Below are 21,328 nucleotides of genomic sequence, written 5' to 3'. Positions count from 1 at the left end.
GATTTCCCTGTTATGTGCATTTATGGATGGAAAGTTGCAAACACCATTTGCTTATGTCGGGGAGAACAGGCCATGTTCTGCTTTAGGAAATAATAAGAGTCGAGTTGCTCCTTTAATAAAGTTACTGTGCATTCAGACCAGCTGAGTATATAAGCATATAGTTAAGGCTATATATACAATAAAGAGAAGAACTGAGGCAATTACTTGGATAAATCAGAAACATAAATTTTTAAAGAGGGCACTTTATTGGTCTAAATATTTTTTCTCCCCATCATATTCTGATTTTACCACACAGTAGCTTGTTTTCCACTTCACTTGATCTGTGAGAAATATTACACAGAGAAGAAATTTCTTACGGGGTAAGAAATATCAATAGAATAATAATTTTCTCCATTAAATCTCATCTGCTTTTCTGGGAAAAATTAATATTACTATCCCCTTATAAATCAATTGTCAAAGCACCTAATTGAAGGAAAAAATAATATTTTTTATTACATGACATGACCAAAGGGAGAAAACTTCTTTGGCTGAAGGATTTTTAGGCCAGTAAAGTGACCGTTTAAACACGTATCATACCCCTGGATGCTGAGAGAATGAACCTTCTTGGCTACATTCTCAGCTTTGATAACTGTGATAGGAACAAGCCAGACTTTAAGAGAAGAACAAAACATCTTGGAGACTGGCAGAAACACATTGAATTTAGAGACAGCCACCTTTTCATTCCAAAAAGTACCTTATTTAATGTTTAGAGCCATGTTAACATGCACCAAACTTATGTGTTCCTAACTGGCCACAGGTGAGTCATTCATATTTTCACTGGAACTAATAAGTAATTTATGAATAATTTTGTACATACTATATAATTATTAATATAAGAGCAAAAATTAGAGTTCCTTGATGAATGAGCATAAAAACCAAGGAACACTTTGAAAGGACATTGTAGGCATGTGGTAAGTCAACATTTCTTAAAGTTATGTGCTATATGAGAACCAGCAATCTGTTCCAATAGATAATCCCAATTCTTAGACAAGAAGGAAAAAATCCAAGCCAACCATGAGAAAAAAGGAAACGCTCTCAGACAAATCTATGTAATCTTTTTTTTTGTTTGGTAAATTGTCAGGGAAAACAAGACAGGGTGTGCAAAAATAAAAACTAGTTTATGTTCTTAGAATAAAAAAAGACAAAGTACTATTAGGTAATAAAATGTGACAATTCCATTAGGAAGAGTTAATAAGTTAAGAAAAAAATAAGTCCCACTCTTTAATTGAACAAACATCAATAACAGCAGGATTATTTCTGTCACTGATTTTCTTCCTTTTTTGTTTGAGAAATTTGATTAAAAGAGGGGGGGGAAATAGTCTGCTAGCAGCTATTTAACACAAACGAAGGCACAAATAGGACTCCAGAGTTGACGATTGCAGGTATGGTGAACATCAGGTGATTCTGGCATGAACAAAAACTGACCCTGGAATACAGTTGAAGATCTAGCTCTATTTTATGTTGAAGTTGCATACCTAAGTGACTAACTCGATCAGGGGTCCAGAAAAATCTTCTCTTTCTTACTTTCTAGTAATAAAATATACTTATCAAAACTTGTTAGCTTATCTGTGCAAATGTATACTTATCACTGCTGCAAAAAAATAGGTATGAAAATAAACCCTAAAAGACCTGCTTTTCATAATGTTCAAGATAGCCTGTACATAGTCAGTTTCTGAAGAACTCTCAAGAGCTGAATTGGAGAGAGAAACCAAATATGGAATCCAAAGGAGATAAGGACAGCTGTGCCCTTGTAGGAGGCACTTTCGAATCTGTTGATGAAAGCTTAAAGGGAATTTACTTTCTAATAGCTGATCACAGATAAGCTACTTGTCCTTAGGAAAATTTAGGGCCAATAGGCCATGTTTTGACAGAAAACACCCTTGGATCATATCCCAGAATCCTTCTTTATAAGTATATCATACATATTATGATTTGGCTAGATCAGCACTGACTCAACTGCCACTAATAATTATATATGGTCTTAGGAAAAAAGGATACCACTGAAGTCACTGGATACAGTATTCATTTTAGACTACCTCAGGAAGGAATTGCACATATTTGCTCAATAATTATTAGTTTAAAATCTCCGTAAATATTTTTTTACATTTCTGCTTGTGAAAAAAACAATGTCATCATGGTTGTATCTTCTTCCTAATCAAATATTCTAGAATATGAAGTCATTCCAAACTAGACTGTGGAAAGAACCAGATTAGAAGCAGGGCAGTGAGGTCATCCATTGCTGCTCTTCTCCCCCAAGTTTGTTTAAATGACTAAATATATCAGCAGCTGAAATTTATTCCACATCAGAAGCATCGTTGTCAGAAAGATGATAGTTACTTCCCTTCACCCGAATATATTCAATATATCTCCCTTCATCAGAATCTGAAGCGCCACATGTACATAGCCTGTTGTCAAAGAGTGATTCAATTTCCTCTAATTTTTTCCCTTTGGTCTCAGGAAGACAGCCATAGATGAAAAGGAGTCCCACGGCAGCGAATCCAGCATAAAGGAAGAAGGCTCCTGCAATGGAAAATAATATGTATGTATAAATACACATAGATATACTTGGTCTATATAAATATGGTCTATATATACAGAGAGAGGGGCCTAGGTTAGAAACAGTCCTTGATTTTGACTTTCCTTTCTGGTCAGTCATGCATAACTGTGGTATGAAATGGAACCAAAAATTACTGCCAGCCTGGTTTACTCTAATTGTTCTAATCCTGTGAATATAATGTAATTTGCCTTTCTAAACTTGTAAGGCCAAACTCAAGAAGAATGATAGACCAGGTTCAGATGTAACTTCTGCTTTGCAGTCTTTTCTCATGTGGCTGGATAGAGATAACTTTTCTCTATGTGCTTTCACAGCACTTTGCTGAGGCCTCCTATCATAATAACCAAGAAATATTATAATTATGTGCATGTATTATTTGTCTTGTCTACTAGACTGGAGGCACTTTGAGGGAGAAATTTCTTTCTCATTTATCTAGTATTTCCAGAACCCACATACAATGATGACACTGCTGAACTCATGACTCACTGGAGTACATGGCAGCTCTATCCTTCTGGTCTCTCATTCCAAAAGTCTGATAGTCAACCTTGACTTTTCTCTCACTCTCCTGCCCAGTATCCAATCTGCTGGTTAGTCCTGTTGGATGTGCCTGCAAATATAATCTGAAGATGACCACTTGTCCTCATTCTGCTGATGTCTGTGATCTGACAGCCATCCTCCCTCATCTGCACTGGTGCAGGAGTCTCCTAACTAGTCTCCTTGTTCCTTCTCTTAGATCCTTATAGCCGTCCGCTTTTTCTTTTGGTGCAGAGCACTTATCACCATCTGACATACTATAAAGCTTACTAATTTGTTTGATTTTCCTCCTCTAGAATGTAAGCTCCATGAGGTCAGAGAATTTTGTTTTGCTGTAAGACTATGCATGTCAATGCAGCACAACCACAAAGACATAATTACTACCTGGTTGTGTTTTCCAAGTGTCAATTCAGCAAGCCAAGATGGATGAGATATATGAGTATGTGACTTGAGCATGTTCTTACATATTTCCAAGATGGCCTTTCCTTTTATAGTCCAATTCCCAATTTAAATATAAGAACCTATGCTTTCACTTTCGATGGTTGGAAACAACTAACTATAATGGAGTCCTTGCCTAATTTTAGGCCTTTGGTCAAGACCATCCTGTATATGAGATGGGGGAAGGAAGATGACAAACTAATGGGACAAAGGCTGGAGAAAGGATATCAGATTGGGAGTTGGAAAATCTGGATTTCAATCTTGCTATGTGACTTCTAAATAGTCATTTAACCTCTTCTCTGGCCCTCAGTTTCCTGATTCAGCAAAATAAGATGGTTTCTAGCTATGATTTAAGTTTATAATTCTATAAATTTTACAACCCAAATCAGGACCAGGTTTTGGAGAGATGGTTATGAGATGCTTGAGAGAGAGACATCCTCTTCTGTTTCAGTAGCAAAAGTGGTCTTAAGGGCAGAGTCTATGGCTTGTTTGTCTGTGGGTTCCCTAGTACAGAGCCTGACACACTGGAGCGTCTAGAGAATGAACGTGCTCTTATTGACTGCCAGATGGAATATATTGAGTAGCAGATCTGAAATAAAGGGCTAAACTAGACAACATAAAGCTTGACTTTCAAATATGTCTTTAAGATGAATAGCATAGCAATTAAAGAACTGAATTAACATTTCTCAGTTCTGCTGAATCATTACAGAATAGGAAAGACATTATTAAGACTACATTCTTAAAGACATACGTATAAATAACCATTTCAGGAATATACACAGAAACATTTCTTGGGAAGGCTCAAGGAAAACTACAGAGGAAAAATGCTGCTCAATTGGCCACCCAAAAGAAGAATGAGGAGCTGTGAGAAAACAGAAGGGAAATAGAGATAAATTATGAGAAATTAGAAAAAAATATTAAAGAGTTGACTAAATCAAGACATAGTTTGTTAGATTAAGTCATCAGAAGCCATACAATCTTAAGGAGCTGGACTTGTATAAATCAAATTCTCTTTAATAAAAACACAACTCTATTTACAAATATAGGGCTCATTTATTTCATTTGTTTGGTTCACACTGAATACTTACTACAAACATACATTTTTTTATGTCTTACACTTTGTAAATAACCAAAAAATAATACTAGGTACTCTGGGATGCGTGGCTGAGTGTTACAGTGAAAGGAAGGCACCATGGCTCTGTAGAGTCTGACAATCACAAAGCAACCCAGGCTGAATCCTTGGGCAGTTTCTTAAATTCTCTTGACCTTAGTTTCCTGATTTAATGGAGAAAATAATTCCTGCCTTGCCAAACTGCAAGAATAAAATAATGTATGTTACATGCCTATTAGAATTTGGATGTTAGCTGCTCAAAAAAGTGATAGACAGCATAATCAAATTCTACTAAATGAGTAGGGAACACAACAGATGCTTTCAGAGATAGAGTGGAACAAGGTTGGTATGACCAATAAATTGGGAATGTTTTCATCAAAAAGGTGATACTGACAAGCTAGCTTTTGGAGAATGTGGGAGTTTTGAGAAAAAAATGAAAGGAGATGAAGTCCTGTGATCTGTTTACAGATAAGCAAAGTTGTGGAGGTAAGAACAGAATTGGAATCTTTAGCAGAGAGGAACAAAGAAAGGATCATAATCATGATGATGAGAAACAGAAAAAAAAAAAGTGCAACTGGTATAACATTTTAGACTAAACCAGGCTGCTAAACTCCAAAATCTCTAACAGAGCAAACCTAGTTTGGCTTCATAAAATGTAGTATTGAGGAAATATTCATCACAATTCACAATTTAGGAAGAGAGGCATGATCAGAAGTAACAAATCAAATCTGTTAGTGCTAAACTCGTACAGTTAAAACCAACTAGACGGGTTAGGAAGATTCTTGAATGCCGTGCAGCTTCTTGCTTGTGACCCAGATTCCCAAGCCAAATAACATCAGGGAAATTCTATTAAAATACAAGACCCTTTTATTAAATCTGAGGAATCTAAAGCAAGCAAACGCCAAAGCTAAGTGGGCTTCTCTGGTGAGACCTGTGGTTAAGCCACAGAGGTGTGGGCAGGCCCGGAGGCTGTGACCTGCTGCATGTAAAGGGCAGGTCAATTATGTAACTCACTTTCTTAATTATTCCCCCCTCGGGATGAAAATGAAAAAAATGTCAGGATTGTTAAACAGTGCAGATACTCCTCAGCTTTATTCGGAAGGAAATAAATCTTATTAGAGTCCTACATTAAGTTTCAGATTAAGACAGGTATTTAATTGAATTATGCAAAATGAGGAATCAAAGACCATGTTTGATTGAATTTCAATACCTCAACCCAGGAACTTTGATCTAATGCTCTCCAAGGGATCACTTCAGTCACACATGCTATACATAAAATGGTATACTGGTGACAGTTTAATGCTAATTTTTAGTAATATTACAAAACATTACTGGATGGGGTCCAAGGCAGACCTGTCTAAGCAGTATAGTTTATGAAGGAATCAAAATCTGAGGTCTTACAAAACAAAAAAAGAAGGAAATAGAAAGACATGGATATTTCCAGAGGAAATACATCATTATGGTGTATATTCATAAATTAGGAATAGAAACATATACCTTACATAAATCAGTAACATGTAGATTAAAATGTACATCAAAAAAAACAGGGAAAAAATGAACCTGAACTGAAATATTGTTCCAGTACTAGAAAGCAGTAGACCTAATGGACTGACCGGTGCACTGACATGATAGAAGCTTGGCTTAGTAACAAAGCAAAAAGCTTCTTCTAATGGGATATTTTTGAAAGAAGTCTGGCTAGGCCCTATTTAAATTTTACTTCTGTTGCCTCATGTTTTTCTGGCAGCATAAATTCAAGAAAGAGGAGCTTTGCTATCAGAAGTCTTACCAAGTAGACTATTATTTGGTCTATGAATTTCTATAAAAAATGCTTCCTCAGGATGTTAGTCTATATTTAGGTCTTAAATGTGTTCTCAGGAATCAGCAAATATGGGTAAATATTTATTGTGCTCATACTCATGGTGTCAGGAAGATAACTTTATGAATTTATGTAAAAATTTTAATTGCCAAGTGGGATAAAGCTGAACATACTGAATATATATCCAGTTTAAAATGCCAGTGCATTTCCTTTCCAAGAAAATAAGTATTTCTAAATGTTCTAAATGGTGGTTGGGAGAGAGAAGAGTTTATAAAGATAATACTCAGTAGATAAATAGTATTAAATAAAAGTAAATACCAATTCAGCATGTTCAGAAGAGAGGAGGAATAAATTTTTATAATGTTTCCTTTATTCATCACTCATCTACAAAATTCATCTGCATGTGTATTCATTTGACAAACACTTCTGAGTGCTTATCAAGTGAATGGCACACCCTGGAAGGCACTGGGAATTTAATGGTGAACAAGGCGTAGTACTTGCCTGAGCTCATGGGACTTATGGTCCAGCAGTAAGGGGAGAGGGGCTGACAAACGAACCTGTTACTGCAAAAAGGAATAATGAGTGCTTAGATCATGGGGTGGGGTGAGATGAAGGGAGGTGAGTGATAGGGGAGGGGATCAGAGGATGGCCTAAGCAGCAGGCATTCCATATACAGCATAGAGGCTTAGGGGGTTAGAGTGAAAACCTCATATTTCATCAATTTAGAATCCAATCACAATCTATAAACTTATACAGACAATGAAGAAATCATCTTGCTAAAAAAAGACAGACATTTCATTTTGGTAAAAATGGACTTGAAGTACCTTCCCAAAGTTTTTTCCTAACTCAGCCACTTCCCAATATTGTTTTCTTTGAGTTATGGCCTCCACACCTTTTCACTTGAACCCTTCTGTTATGTTTACAGTTTTGGCAGTGGTAAGTGCCATTCTCAGTGGACACTGAAATGCACATGCCGTGGCCTGAATGGCGTAGATGATACAGCGGAAGGCATAACTCCCAGCACAACATTTGGGGGAGCTACTTTCAGCCCTACCCTGATTCTGCTCTTGGACACGACTCCATCCCTGTCGTGGGACATCTTCAAGCATTAGCCCTAGACTTCCTGCCTACCTCTTTCTACCATTCTCTGTTGTTTGTGTTTCTTCATTAAACTAACAGCTCTGCTGTGAAGATTTCCAACTGGGGAGATAGCTGGGAAATGTTTGGGTTGGGAGAGTGGGTGGGTGGGTGAAGGCTATGCAGCGCTGAGGGACAAGAAGCAATGCTGCTCAGGAAGGGAGAATTCCTCTTCTTTTTTTCCAGGTCCATTTCCAAGGACTTTGGGGAACAAGAAAGCCACACAGAGATATTTATAACAGCAAAAATATAACCATCTAGTCTTTTCAATCACAAATGATAGCATATCTAAACACAGTAGGAAAAATAAAAATAAAACTATAGCTGGAAAAAATATTCTCTTACCATAGTATGTGAGATACTCTGCTGTGTGTAAAAATGTCAATGAAACCAGAACGTTGAAAATCCAGTTTATTCCAGATGAACATGCGTTTCCTGTACTTCTTGCCCAAAGGGAATATATTTCAGAATTCACAGTCCAAGGCATTGGTCCCATTCCTGAGAAATACAAAATTAAAAATTTCAGTAAAGTAGTATGTAAGGAATTTTAAAAAGCGTAGCTTGTCTCCTCTAAAAAGAGACAATTTAATTAACACAACAATAGCCTTTGGTTTACCAGGTGTGAAGAAAACAAGATATAAAATAAGGCTCAGAAGTGCAGTCCAGGAGTACGGAGTAGGGCAGAAATTGTAAGCCCAGAATACTTCTTCTGTTTTGAATTTGGTTTCATTTTCACACCTGAAAAATAATGCAATATAAATATTAACTTAGTGTTTTAGGGTATAGTTGCAGAAATTCAATGTGATCATTTAGGATGTATTTGGAAGTTCCTTAATATCATTAAGGAAAAGGGTCCAAGATGTTTTTCTTGAAAAAGAAAGTTAAGATTTAAATATACAGTATTAAATATGCAAGCTCACAGAGAACTTTTTAGAGCTGAATATAATTCAAGAGCAACACAAAGAAATACATTGTACATACAACTCAATAGAAAAAAACCTGATTAAAAAATGGGCAGAGGCTCTGAATAGATTTTTTTTTAAAAGATTGGCACCTGAGTTAACATTTGTTGCCAATCTTCTTTTTTTTCTTCTTCTTCTTCTCCCCGAAGCCCTCCCAGTACATAGCTCTATATTCTAGTTGTTGAATAGACATTTTTCAAAAGAAGACACACAGATTGCCAATAGGCACATGAAAAAGTGCTCCACATCACTAATCATCAGGGAAATACAAATCAAAACCACAATGAGAAATCACTTCACATATGTTAGACTGGCTAGCATCAAAAAGAGAAGAGATAAGTGTTGAGAAGGATGTGGAGAAAAGGGAACCCTTGTGCACTGTTGGTGGAAATGTAAATTGGTTCAGCCTCTGTGGAAAACAGAATGGAGGTTCCTCAAAAAATTCAAAGTAGAACTACCATCTGATCCAGCAATTTTACTTATATTTATCCAAAGAAAACAAGAACACTAACTTAAAAGGATATCTACTCTCATGTTCATTGTGGCATTATTTACAATAGTGAAGACACGGAATCAACCTAACTGTCCATCAGTGGATGAATGGATAAAGAAAAATGTATATATACACAATGGAATATTATTCAGCCTTAAAAAAGGAAATCTTGCCATTTGAGACAACAGAGACAGACCTTGAGGGCGTTAGGCTAAGCGAAATAAGTCTGGCCAAGAAAGATAAATAAGGTATGATCTCACTTGAATGTGTGATTTTGTTTAAAATAACAAAACAAGCTTACAGATACAGAGAACAGCTTGTTCATTATGGGAAGGGGGTGGGGGGGGGTGGTGGTGGGGTGAAATGGGTCAAAAGGCCCAAACTTCCAGTTATAGAAGAAATAAGTCCTGAGGATTTAATATACAGCATGGTGACTATAGTTAATAATACTGTATTGCATATTTGAAAGTTGCTAAGAGAGTAAATCTTAAAAGTTCCCATCGTAAGAAAAAAAAATCTGTATATATGGTGACAGATGTTAGCTAGACTTATTGTGGTGATCATTTCACAATATATCCAAATATTAAATCATGTTGTACACCTGAAACTAATATCATGTTATATGCCAATTCTACCCCAAAAAAAAAATATATTGTGTTTCATAGCATTTTTCATACAAGTCCGACACCATTTCCAGTTAGTCCTTGAAAGCTGCAGTAACACTTTTAGACCACTGAGAGTCAGTATGTTGTAAAAAGACTAGATTTTGCAGTCAGGACAAGACTCAAATTTCAGAACCAGCTTTTTCTTATCTGTAAAATAGGAATAATGCCTTACAAGTAATGTTAAGGATTAGAAGGGTCCTGTAAAGAGGTGATAGGGTAGATGAGGGCAGAGAACAATGCTTATATCTTATTCCAGCCAACCCTTTCCTTTTCTGCTGTGCATCCTTGCTTACTTCTCTATCAGTCACTCCTTGCTGTTTGCCTCCTAGTTCAACGGTGGAGCAAAGTCTTCTGTGGTCTTAGATGGATTGTCAGGTTGAACTTCCAGTTCTTTACCTTAATTGAAATCTGAATTGCACCTCAAGATACACTCAGCCTCAAAAACATTCTTATCCCTTCTTGTTATTTTAGACTGTTGTTCTGCCTCCATCAACCTCTGTTTTTGAACCTTGACATCCAAGCCCTATCCTTATTGCTGTGTCTATGACCTCCATCATAACACCCTACCTGTCTTGATGATTTGGGTGCCTGGTCAGTCATCTTCTCCACCCGCTCTCATCCTTTGCCACATTCATTGATTTTTACTTCTAGCCCATCTAATACCGTGGCTTGATACTTCCTCATTTAACCTCTGAAAATGCAGACAGGGCACTTCATAATTTGCTTGATCTGAAACTATTTTACTTTAAGTTCTCAAACACAGAGTATTCCTTTTCTGATTACAAGCACTTTATTTCCTCATTTCTGATAACTTGCTCCACACCCAAATCACAGTGTTTAGATTCTAAACTCCTCTCAGTATTCATTCACCTCATCGCTCAGCTTAGTCCATGCCAACACTGTCGTCTCTCGCCTCTAGAATCCATCTTTCTTTCCTCCATCCTTGTCGGCCATTCTCACCATTTCAGTTCCTAACCCTGTGCAGCACCATTAACTTCCTTCAATAACCACTTTTCAGAAGCTGGGCAAAACTGTGAAACCATGCTGCTGGGTTCTATGAAAAGTTCATGCTATTTCTTCTCAGTTGGGTCCCTAATTATGCTTCTTTATTTTTATCCCTTATGGTCTTCTCTACTGAATTCTTGGCTTATAGCAGAGTAGGCATTCAATAAATTTTGTCAACTATTGCCTCAATTAATTAAAATATTTCTTACTGTCCTCTAGCCTTGAATCTTTCCCTCTGCTTTCTAGGTACTAAGACCTTGGCTCCTTTCAATTTGAATGCCCTCACTTTTTCTCTACTGAACCTTTACTTTTCTATATTTTCTTTCAGCTTTTCTCCTACCTCCAATGGTAACATGTCTCTTGCCCTTTCTAAGGACTGCCATTCCTGCATCTCATTCTCCTGCTGTCTCCTCTGGGGTCATGTTCTATCAGTAGTCTGTTCTCTTTCTGCCATCTTTAGTTCCTTCCTACTAGACCCTTCTTTTTACAACACAAAAGATCACTTCTACTCAAATGTTCAACCCCTCTCATATTACTACTACTAGCTTGTTTGAAATTACAGACAAATTTATCCTAGTGAGCTCTACATCCTCACTACCCACTCTTTCCTTCACAGCCCTGCTCCCCTATCCACCCAGATGCCAGCTGACTCTTACTCAGGCTGTTTTCCGAATCTGCTCACCCAAAAGTCCTCAATGACCTCCTGATCCCCAAATTCATTTATCTTGCCTTAATTTTGAGGCTCTGATGACTCTGTGGTGGTTGATCTTGCTGACAACCCTCCTTCTCCTTCCCCTTTACTTTTAGATCTATAGCTTCACCTTATCTCACTGACATATATGTCTTCATTGCCTTTTTAAAATGCCTCTTCCTTCCCTCAACTCTAAATATAGCTGTTCTCTAAGGCTCTATTCCGGGGTTTATACCCTCTCTCTTAATCATCTCATCTAATTTTAGGGCTTTTCAATCTCCACGTGGATGCTGAAAGGTTATTCTAGCCTCGACCTTTTTCTCAAGCTCCATTGCTGGAACTTAGGTATCTGCTGTGCATCTACAGCTAGATATCCTGCTGTGGCCTGAGCACAGTATGGCTGCAAGGGAATGCCATGTCTTCTCCAGGAGGTGGGAGTTGGGCTGTTCTGGGTTCAAATCATGACTCTATCCCTTATTAGCTGTGCTCATTCATTCAAAAATTTAGATAATGAGTGCTTTTTGTGTGTCAGACATTAGTGATATAGCTCTGAACAAAATAACCACCGTCTGCATTTGTGCAAACTAGAGTTTAGGGGCACAGATGCAGTCCTGTTTCCTGATCTGTAAAATAGGGCAAAAGACCATTATCACAGGCTGTTAGGAAATTAAATGTGAAAATGCATACTGAGTGCTTAGCACACTGCCTGGCATGTAGTGAGTATATGCACAGTAAGTATTACTTTACTAGTGCCTCTCATGACATTTCTGTTTGAGTTAACACCTCCATTCCTTGACTTGAAATTGATTAAAATCTTGGAGTTATCTTCAATCTTTTCTTATCCATCTCTTTTTTTAAAGTTTATTTTCTTTATTGAGCTAAGATTGGTTTATAACATTTTGTACATTTCAGGTGTACATCATTATATTTTAAATTCTGTTTAGACTACATCATGTTCACCACCCAAAGTCTAATTACCATCCATCACTGTACACATGTGCCCTTTTACTCCTTTGCCCTTCCCCCTCCCCTCTTTGCCCTCTAGTAACTACCAATCTAATCTCTGTATCTATGTCTATGTTTCTTCTTGTTGTTTTTACCTTCCACTTATGAGTGAAATCATATGGTATTTGTATTTCTCCCTCTGACTTATTTCGCTTAGCATAATACCCTCAAGGTCCATCCATGTTGTCACAAATGCCAAGGTTTCATCATTTTTTATGGCTGAGTAGTATTCCATTGCGTGTATATATCCCCCTCATCTTCTTTATCCATTTATCCATTGATGGAAACTTGGGTTGTTTCCATGTCTTGGCTATTGTGAATAATGCTGCAATCTTTTTGACTTAGTGTTTTCATGTTCTTTGGATAAATACCCAGAAGTGGGATAGTTGGATCATATGGTAGTTATATTATTAATTTTTTGAGGAATCTCTATACTGTTTTCCATAGTGGCTTCACAAGTTTACACTCCCACCAGCAGTGTCTGAGGGTTCTCTTTTCTCCACATCCTCTCCAACACTTATTTCCTGTCTTAATGATTATAGCCATTCTGAACGGCGTCAGGTGACAATAGCTCATTGTAGTTTTGATTTGCATTTTCATGTGCCTGTTGGCCATGTGTATATCTTTGGAAAAATGTTCAGATCCTTTGTCCATTTTCTAATTGGGTTATTTTTGTTGTTATTGTTGAGTTGTATGAGTTCTTTATGTATTTTGGATATTAACCCCTTAACAGATATATGATTTCCAAGTATCTTCTCCCAATTGTTAGGTTGTTTTTTCTTTTTCTTTCTTTTTTTTTTTTTTGAGGAAGATTAGCCCTGAGCTAACTTCTGCTGCTAATCCTCCTCTTTTTGCTGAGGAAGACTGGCCCTAGGCTAACATCCGTGCCCATCTTCCTCTACCTAGCATGGCTTGCTAAGTGGTGCCTTGTCTGCACGCAGGATCCAAACTGGCAAACCCCCGGCTGCTGAAGTGGAACGTGTGAACTTAACCACTGCACCAGTGGGCCAGCCCCTGGTTTTTCATTTTGTTGGTGGTTTCCTTTGCTGTGGTGAAGCTTTTTAGTTTGGTGTAGTCCTACTTGTTTATTTTTACATTCATTTCCCTTGCCTCGGGGGAGTCATTGTATTCAAAAAGATACTGCTAAGACCAATGTTGGAGAGTTTATTGCCTATGTTTTCTTCTAGGAGTTTTATGGTTTCAGAATTTACATTCAAGTCTTTAATCTATTTTGAGTTAATTTTTGTGTACAGTGTAAGATAATGATTTTTTTCTTTTGCATGTGACTGTCTAGTTTTCCCAACACCATTTATTGAACAGACTTTACCTTCTCCATTCTAAGTTCTTGGCTCCTTTGTTGAAAATTAGCTGTCCATAGATGTGTGGGTTTATTTCTGGGCTCTTGATTCTATTCCATTGAGCTGTGTGTCTGTTTTTGTGCCAGTGCCATGCTGTTTTGATTACAATAGCTTTGTAGTATATTTTGAAATCAGGGAGTGTAATACTTCCAGCTTTGTTCTTTTTTCTCAGGATTGCTTTGGCTATTCAGGGTCTTTTGTTGTTCTATATCATATAATTTGGGGATTCCTTGTTCTATTTCTGTGAAAAATGTCATTGGGAAATTTTGATAGGGATTGAACTGAATCTGTAGATTGCTTTAGGTACATTTTAACTATGTTAATTCTTCCCATCCATGAACATGGAATATCTTTCCATTTATTTGTGTGTCTTCTTTGAACAATGTTTTATAGTTTTCAGTGTATAGGTCTTTCATCTTTTTGGTTAAGTTTATTCCTAGGTATTTTATATTTTTGCCATTGTAAATGGGATTGTATTCTTAATTTCTCCTTCTCCTATTTCATTGTGTTACAGAAAGGCAAGTGATTCTTGTATGTAGATTTTGTATCCTGCATCTTTACTGTATTCGTTTATTATTTATAATAGTTTTTTGTTGGATTCTTTAGAGTTTTCCATACATAAAATCCATCTGCAAATAGTGACAGTTTTACTTCTTCCTTTTCAATTTGAATCTCTTTATTTCTTTTTCTTTCCTGACTCCTCTGGCAAGGACTTTCAATACTGTGTTAAATAAGAGTGGTGAAAATGGGCATCCTTGTCTTGTTCCTGTTCTTAGAGGGAAAGATTTCAGTTTTTCACCATTGAGTATGATGTTAGCTGTGGGTTTGCTATATATGGCGTTTATTATATTGAGATACTTTCCTTCTATGCCCATTTTATTCAGTTTTTAAAAATTATAAATGGATGCTCTGTCTTGTTGAATGCTTTCTCTGAATCTGAGATGATCATGTGATTTTTATTCTTCATTTTGTTAATGTGGTGTATCACACTGATTGATTTGCAGATGTTGCACCATCCATGCACCCCTGGAATAAATCCCAATTGATCATGGTGTATGATCCTTTTAATGTATTGTTGTATTTGATTTGCTAGTATTTTGTTGAGGATTTTTGCATCTATGTTCATCAGTGATATTGGCTTATAATTTTCTTTTTTTGTGTGTTGTCCCTGTCTGGTTTTGGTGTCAGTGTAATGTTGGCCTCATAGAATGAGTTAGGAAGCGTCCCCTCCTCTTCAATTTTCTGGAAGAGTTTGAGAAGGATAGGTATTGAGTCTTCTTTAAATGTTTGGTAGAATTCACTGGGGAAGCCATCTGGTCCTGGGCTTTTGTTTTTTAGGCGATTTTTCATTACTGTTTTGATCTCCTTACTAGTGATTGGTCTATTCAGATTATCTATTTCTTCTTGATTCAGTTTTGGAAGGTTGTATGATTCTAGGAATTTATCTATTTCTTCTAGATTATCCAATTTGTTGGTGTATAGCTTTTCTTAGTATTCTCTTATAGTCCTTTGTATTTCTGTGGTGTCCATTGTAATCTGTCCTCTTTCATTTCTGATTTTATTTATTTGAGCCTTCTCTCTTTTTTTCTTGGTGAGTCTAGCTAAAGGTTTGTCAATTTTGTTTATCTTTTCAGAGAACCAGCTCTTAGTTTAATTGATTTTTTCCACTATTTTTTTAGTCTCTATTGTATTTATTTCTGCTTTAATTTTTATTATTTCCTTCCTCCTGCTGATTTTGGGCTTCATTTGTTCTCCTTTTTCTAGTTCCTTGAAGCACACTGATAGATTGTTTGAGAAAAATCTTGTTTTTTGAGGTAGGCCTGTATTGCTGTAAACTTCCTTCTTAGTACTGCTTTTACCATATCCCATAAATTTTGGTATGTCATATTTTCATTTTCATTTGTCTCCAGGTATTTTTTGATTTCTCCTTTAATTTCTTCATTGATCAATAGTTGTTCATTAGCATTGTGTTTAATCTCCACATATCTCTGGCTTTTCCAGTTTTCTTCTTGTAGTTGTTTTCTAGTTTCATACCATTATGGTCAGAAAAGTTGTTTGGTATTATTTGAATCTTCTTAAATTTTTTGAGACTTGTTTTGTGGCCTAAGATGTGATCTACTCTGGAGAATGTCCCATGTGCATCTGAAAAGAATGTGTATTCTGGAGGCTGGCCCAGTGGCATAGTGGTTAAGTTCGTGTGCTCTGCTTCAGTGGCCCAGGGTTTGCCAGTTCAGATGCTCAGTGCAGACCTACACACTGCCCATCAAGTCATGCTGTGGCGGTATCCCACATAGAAGCACTAGAAGGACTTACAACTAGGATATACAACTACGTACTGGGAGTTTGGGGAGAAAAAAAAGAAGAGGAAGATTGGCAACAGATGTTAGCTCAGCGCCAATCTTCCTCACCAAAAAAAAAGAATGTGTATTCTGCAGTTCTTGGATGGAATGTTCTGTATATATCTACTAAGTCCATCTGGTCTAATGTGTCACTTAAGGCCAATGTTTCCTTATTGATCTTCTGTTTGGATGATCTATTCATTGATGTAAGTGGAATGTTAAAGTTCCCTATTATTATTTTGTTGCTGTCATTTTCTCCTTTTATGTCTGTTAAAGATTGCTTTATGTATATAGGTGCTCCTATTTTGGGTAAATAGATATTTACAAGTTTTATGTCCTCTTGTTGGAATTGCTTCCTTTATCATTATGTTATGCCCTTTGTCTCTTGTTCTTGTTTTAAAATCTATTATGTCTGATATAAGTATTGCCACTCCAGCTTTCTTTTTGTTTCCATTTGCTTGGAGTATCATTTTCCCTCCCTTTACTTTCAGTTTGTGAGTGTCTTTAGATCCAAAGTGTGTGTCTTGCATGCAGCATGTATAGGGGTCTTTTTTTTATCGATTTAGCCACCCTTAGTCTTGTTATTGGAGCACTTAGTCCATTGACATTTAAAGTAGCTATTGATAAGTATGTACTTATTGCCATTTTGTTACTTTTTTCTGGATGTTTTTGTAGTTCTTCTCTGTTCCTTTCTTCTTCTCTTGTTCTCTCATGATTTGATGGCCTTCTTTAGTGTTATGTTTGGGTTCCTTTCTCTTTATTTTTATACGTATTATTATAGGTTTTTGGTTTGTGATTGTCACAAGGTTCGTATATAATAATCTATGTAAATAATAATCTATATTGTTTATGGTCTCTTAGTTTGACTTCTTACTAAAAGCCCTACACTTTTATCCTCCCCTGACATTTCATGTTTTTTCTATCCTATTTTACTTATTTTATTTTTGTGGATCCCCTATCTTCTTATCATGGAATTAGATAATTTTAGTACTTCTGTCTTTTGACCTTCATACTAGCTTTATAGGTGGTTGATCCACTACCTTTACTGTATATTTGCCTTTACCAGTGATTTTTTTTCTTTGATAACTTTCTTATTCCTATTTGTGGTCTTTTCTATTCCATTTAAATAAGTCCCTTTGACATTTCTTGTAAGGCCAGTTTAGTGGTGATAAACTCTTGTAGTTTTTTCTTGTCTGGAAAACTCTTTCTTTCTCCTTCCATGATATGAATGATAACCTTGACAGGTAAAGTATTCTTGGCTGTAGGTTTTTTCCTTTCAGCACTTTGACTATATCATGCCACTCCCTTCTAGCCTGTAAGGTTTCTGCTGAGAAGTCAGCTGATAGCCTTATGGGGTTTCCTTTGTATGTAACTTGTTGCCTTTCTCTTACAGCTTTTAGGATTCTCTCTTTAATTCCTGACATTTTAATTATAATGCGTCTTGGCGTGGACGTCTTTGGCTTCACCTTGTGTGGTGCTCTTTGCACTTCCTGTACCTGGATGTCTATTTCCTTCCTTATGTTAGGGAAGTTTTCAACTATTATTTCTTCAACTGGGTTCTCTGCCCCTTGTGTCTCTCTTCTCCTTCTGTGAAACCTATAATATGGATGTTAGTATGCTTGATGTTGTCCCAGAGGTCCCTTAGACTGTCTTCATTCTTTTAAATTCTTTTGTCTGTTCAGCTTGGGTGATTTTCTCTACTCTTTCATCCAGATCGCGGATCCTTCTTCTGTGTCATCTACTCTGCTATTGATTCTCTCTACTGAATTTCTCATTTCCATTATTGTATTCTTCTGTTCTCAATGGTTCTTTTTTATATTTTCCAATTCTTTGTCAAAGTTCTGTGTTCATCTCTTCTTCTCCCAAGATCAGGGAGTATCCTTATGACTACTAGATTGTACTCTTTGTGAGGTAGATTGTTTCTGTTTTCTTTAATTCTTTTTCTGAGGGTTTGTCCTATTCCCTTATTTGGAACATATTTCTTTGTCTCCTCATTTTGCCTACTTCTCTGTAGTTATATCTATGTATTAAGTAGCTCAGCTGCATCTCCTGATCTTGGAAATGTGGCCTTATGTAAGAGATGCTTTATGGGGCCTGGCAATGTGCTCCTCTCTCATCACCTGTGCCAGATGTTTCCTTGTGTGGGTTATGTGTGCCCTTCTGTTGTGGTGGAGTTGCTACTGCTACAGGCGCATGGGTAGGTTAGGCTGGCCCCCAAGCTGGCTGGTTGTAAGGCTCAGCTGGGTGTGGCTGCTGCAGTGACTTTATAGCATGGGGCAAGCCCTGGCATGGCTGGCTGTAAAGTCTAATAGCATACAACCACTGCTATTTTGCTGTTAAGTGAGTCAGGCCCCCACTGTGGCTGGTTGCTAGGCTCAGGGGTTCACAATTGCTATAGGCTTTCAGTGTGGCTCCCTGTAGTGCGTGGCCATTGTCAGCTCTCTCAGGAGTGTAGATGGGTAGAGCTGGCTCCAGGTGTGGCAGTGTACAATCATTTCAGGTGTTGGAATGTGGGGCAGATCCTCTATGTGGCTGTTTGCAATGGCCAGCAGCACAAGTCTGCTGTGGGCCCATGTGCCCCACCAACACAGGCCTGCACACACACCTTGTCAATGTGGACCCACAAGTTTGCTACGGGCTTGCTGTGGGCAGGGCCAGTCCCTGGGGCAGGCTGCCTGCTGCCTGGCTGTGCTTGATTGCCACGGGTGCTCTACTGGGTAGGACAGATTCCTGCACTAATAGGCTAAAGGAGGAAATCCAACGGCAGCTGCCAATGTCTGTGTCAACACAACTGAACTAGGTCACAGTAATGGTTGCTACCAGTGTCTCAGTCCCGGGGGTGGGGTGGGGGGTGGGCTCAGCTGCCTCCTGCCTCTCTGAGATGTGCTCCAACCTTAGTAAGTGAGTCAGTTTTACTAATGAACTATGCACTTTTCTTTCTGGTGTTTTTGTGTCGGTTTCCAGATCGGGTGAATCTGTGTGTGGGCCCTTTAAGATCAGGTTTTCCTTTCTCTGAAATTTTGTGGTTTTTCCGGGCGTATTCCCTATTGGTTTTCAAAGCCAGCAAAGCCAGGTATTATGGGATTTCATCTTGGTTGTGCTGAATCCAAGGGCTGGGATGCCTATTGTGGCATAAAATCCCTGGCTCCTCTGAGAAAAGCTCTGTACCTTTGAGATTGCTCCTGGCCATGAAGCGCCATGGCTAGGATGTGTTTTTTTCCTCAGCAGAGTTGTATTTCTGCCTCTTCCACCTGTCAGTGTTGTCCCTTGTGGGGGTTATTTTTACCCAGTTTCCAGATCTCTCTCAGAGGAAACTGTTCCACAAGTAGTTGTAGATTTGTTGTGTCCATGGGAAGAAATGAGTTCAGAGTCCTCCTACACTGCCATCTTCCAAACTCTCTACCTCTCTTTCAATGCTCCATACTTTTAAGTCTAAGTAAAGAAGAGTGACTAAGACTATAAGCTCTGGAACTGACATCCCATGTTCAAATCTAGGTTGGGACACCCAGGTTTGAAGCTAGTCACTTAACTTTTCAAAACCTGTGTGAAATAAGGATTTTTTTTTATTGAGGTCATAATAGTTTATAACACTGTGAAATTTCAGTTGTACATTATTATTTGTCAGTCACCATATAAATGTGCCCCTTCACCCCTTGTACCCATTTCCCAACCCCCTTCCCCTGTGATAACCACTAAACTGTTGTCTTTGTCCGTGAGTTTCTCCAACATATGAGTGAAATCATACGGTATTTGTCTTTCTCTGTCTAGCTTATTTTGCTTAACATAATACCCTCCAGGTCTATCCATGTTGTTGTGAATGGGACGATTTTATCTTTTTTCTGGCTGAATAGTATTCCATTGTATATATATACCACACCTTCTTTATCCAGTCATCGGTCGATGGGCACGTGGGTTGCTTCCACTTCTTGGCTATTGTGAATAATGCTGCAATGTAACTCCCTTTGAATTGTTGATCTCAAATTCTTTGGATAAATAACCAGTAGTGGGATAGCTGGGTCATATGGTAGTTCTATTTTTAATATTTAGAGAAATCTCCATACTGTTTTCCATAGTGGCTGCACCAGTTTGCATTCCCACCAGCAGTGGATGATGGTTCCCTTTTCTCCACATCCTCTCCAACATTTGTTATTTTTTTGTCTTGGTGTTTATAGCTATTCTAATGGGTGTAAGGTGATATCTCAGTGTAGTTTTAATTTACATTTCCCTGATGATTAGTGATGCTGAACATCTTTTCATGTGTCTACTGGCCATCTGTATATTTTCTTTGGAAAAATGTCCGTTTAGCTCCTCTGCTCATTTATTGATCAGGTTGATTGATTTTTTGTTGTTGAGTTGTGTGAGTTCTTTATATATTTTGGAGATTAACCCCTTGTCGGATATATGATTTGTAAATATTTTCTCCCAGTTGGTGGATGGTCTTTTCACTTTGTTCCTTGTTTCCTTTGCCTTGCAGAAACTCTTTAGTCTGATGAAGTCCCACTTGTTTATGCAAAAAGGATTTTTGTGCCATCTGTCTCAAAGAGCTATTTTGAGGTTTACATGAGATAATGTATGCAAAGAACTTCACAAGGTATGGGTAAGAAATCATATTTCCTGGAGATATTTTCTTGAACCTGACTCTTCTTAGTTGCATTAATAGCATCCTAATTCAGACTCTTGAGTGTTTGTGTCATCAACTGCATCTGTCTCTGTGGCAGACTCGATAGTGTCACCCCTCTATAATCTGTGTTTCCTGATGTTCCTGCTCTTGTTTAACCCTCTCCCTTTGAGTGTGGAAGTGACCTGTGACTTGCTTCTAACCAACAAAATGTGGCAAAAGTGACAGGACATGTGATTAAGTAAGATTACAGTGCTCTCCAGCTGAAGTCTCTCACTCCCTTGCTGGCTTTGAAAAAGCAAACTGCCCTGTTGTGTGATGCCAATGTAGGGATGCTCATTGAAGGAAGTGAGAGAAGTCTTTAGGAGCTGAGGGTAGCCTTTGGTTGACAGCTAGCAAGAAACTGAAGTCCTTGGTGCAAAAGTTACGCAGCAATAGAAAATGAGTAATAATTATTTTTCCTTCTTTCAGCATTCCTTTCTTCAAACTACTACCCCACCAAGTTGAGCTCTAGAGCATTGCTCTTGCCACCTCACGGCTGAAAAACCTTCATCCCACTTGTC

General features: G+C 37.7%; 1 protein-coding gene across 1 annotated transcript in view; it reads right to left on the bottom strand.

Moving 5' to 3' along the window:
* Positions 1–231: 231 nt before the first annotated feature.
* The window catches only part of LOC123276154 (uncharacterized), an 87,033-nt gene continuing 65,936 nt past the window's right edge, over positions 232–21,328 (bottom strand). The window contains exons 5-7 of the mRNA XM_070495120.1: positions 8,246–8,367; positions 7,975–8,127; positions 232–2,559 (exon numbers count right to left, since the gene is read on the bottom strand). Of these exons, the coding sequence (XP_070351221.1) occupies positions 2,333–2,559; positions 7,975–8,127; positions 8,246–8,367 (502 nt within the window). The 3' untranslated portion in view covers positions 232–2,332. The remainder of the gene's footprint in view (positions 2,560–7,974; positions 8,128–8,245; positions 8,368–21,328) is intronic.

The sequence above is a fragment of the Equus asinus genome, chromosome 22 (assembly GCF_041296235.1).
Source record: "Equus asinus isolate D_3611 breed Donkey chromosome 22, EquAss-T2T_v2, whole genome shotgun sequence".
Taxonomy (NCBI): Eukaryota; Metazoa; Chordata; class Mammalia; order Perissodactyla; family Equidae; genus Equus; species Equus asinus.
This window is presented reverse-complemented; position numbering and strand designations above follow the sequence as displayed.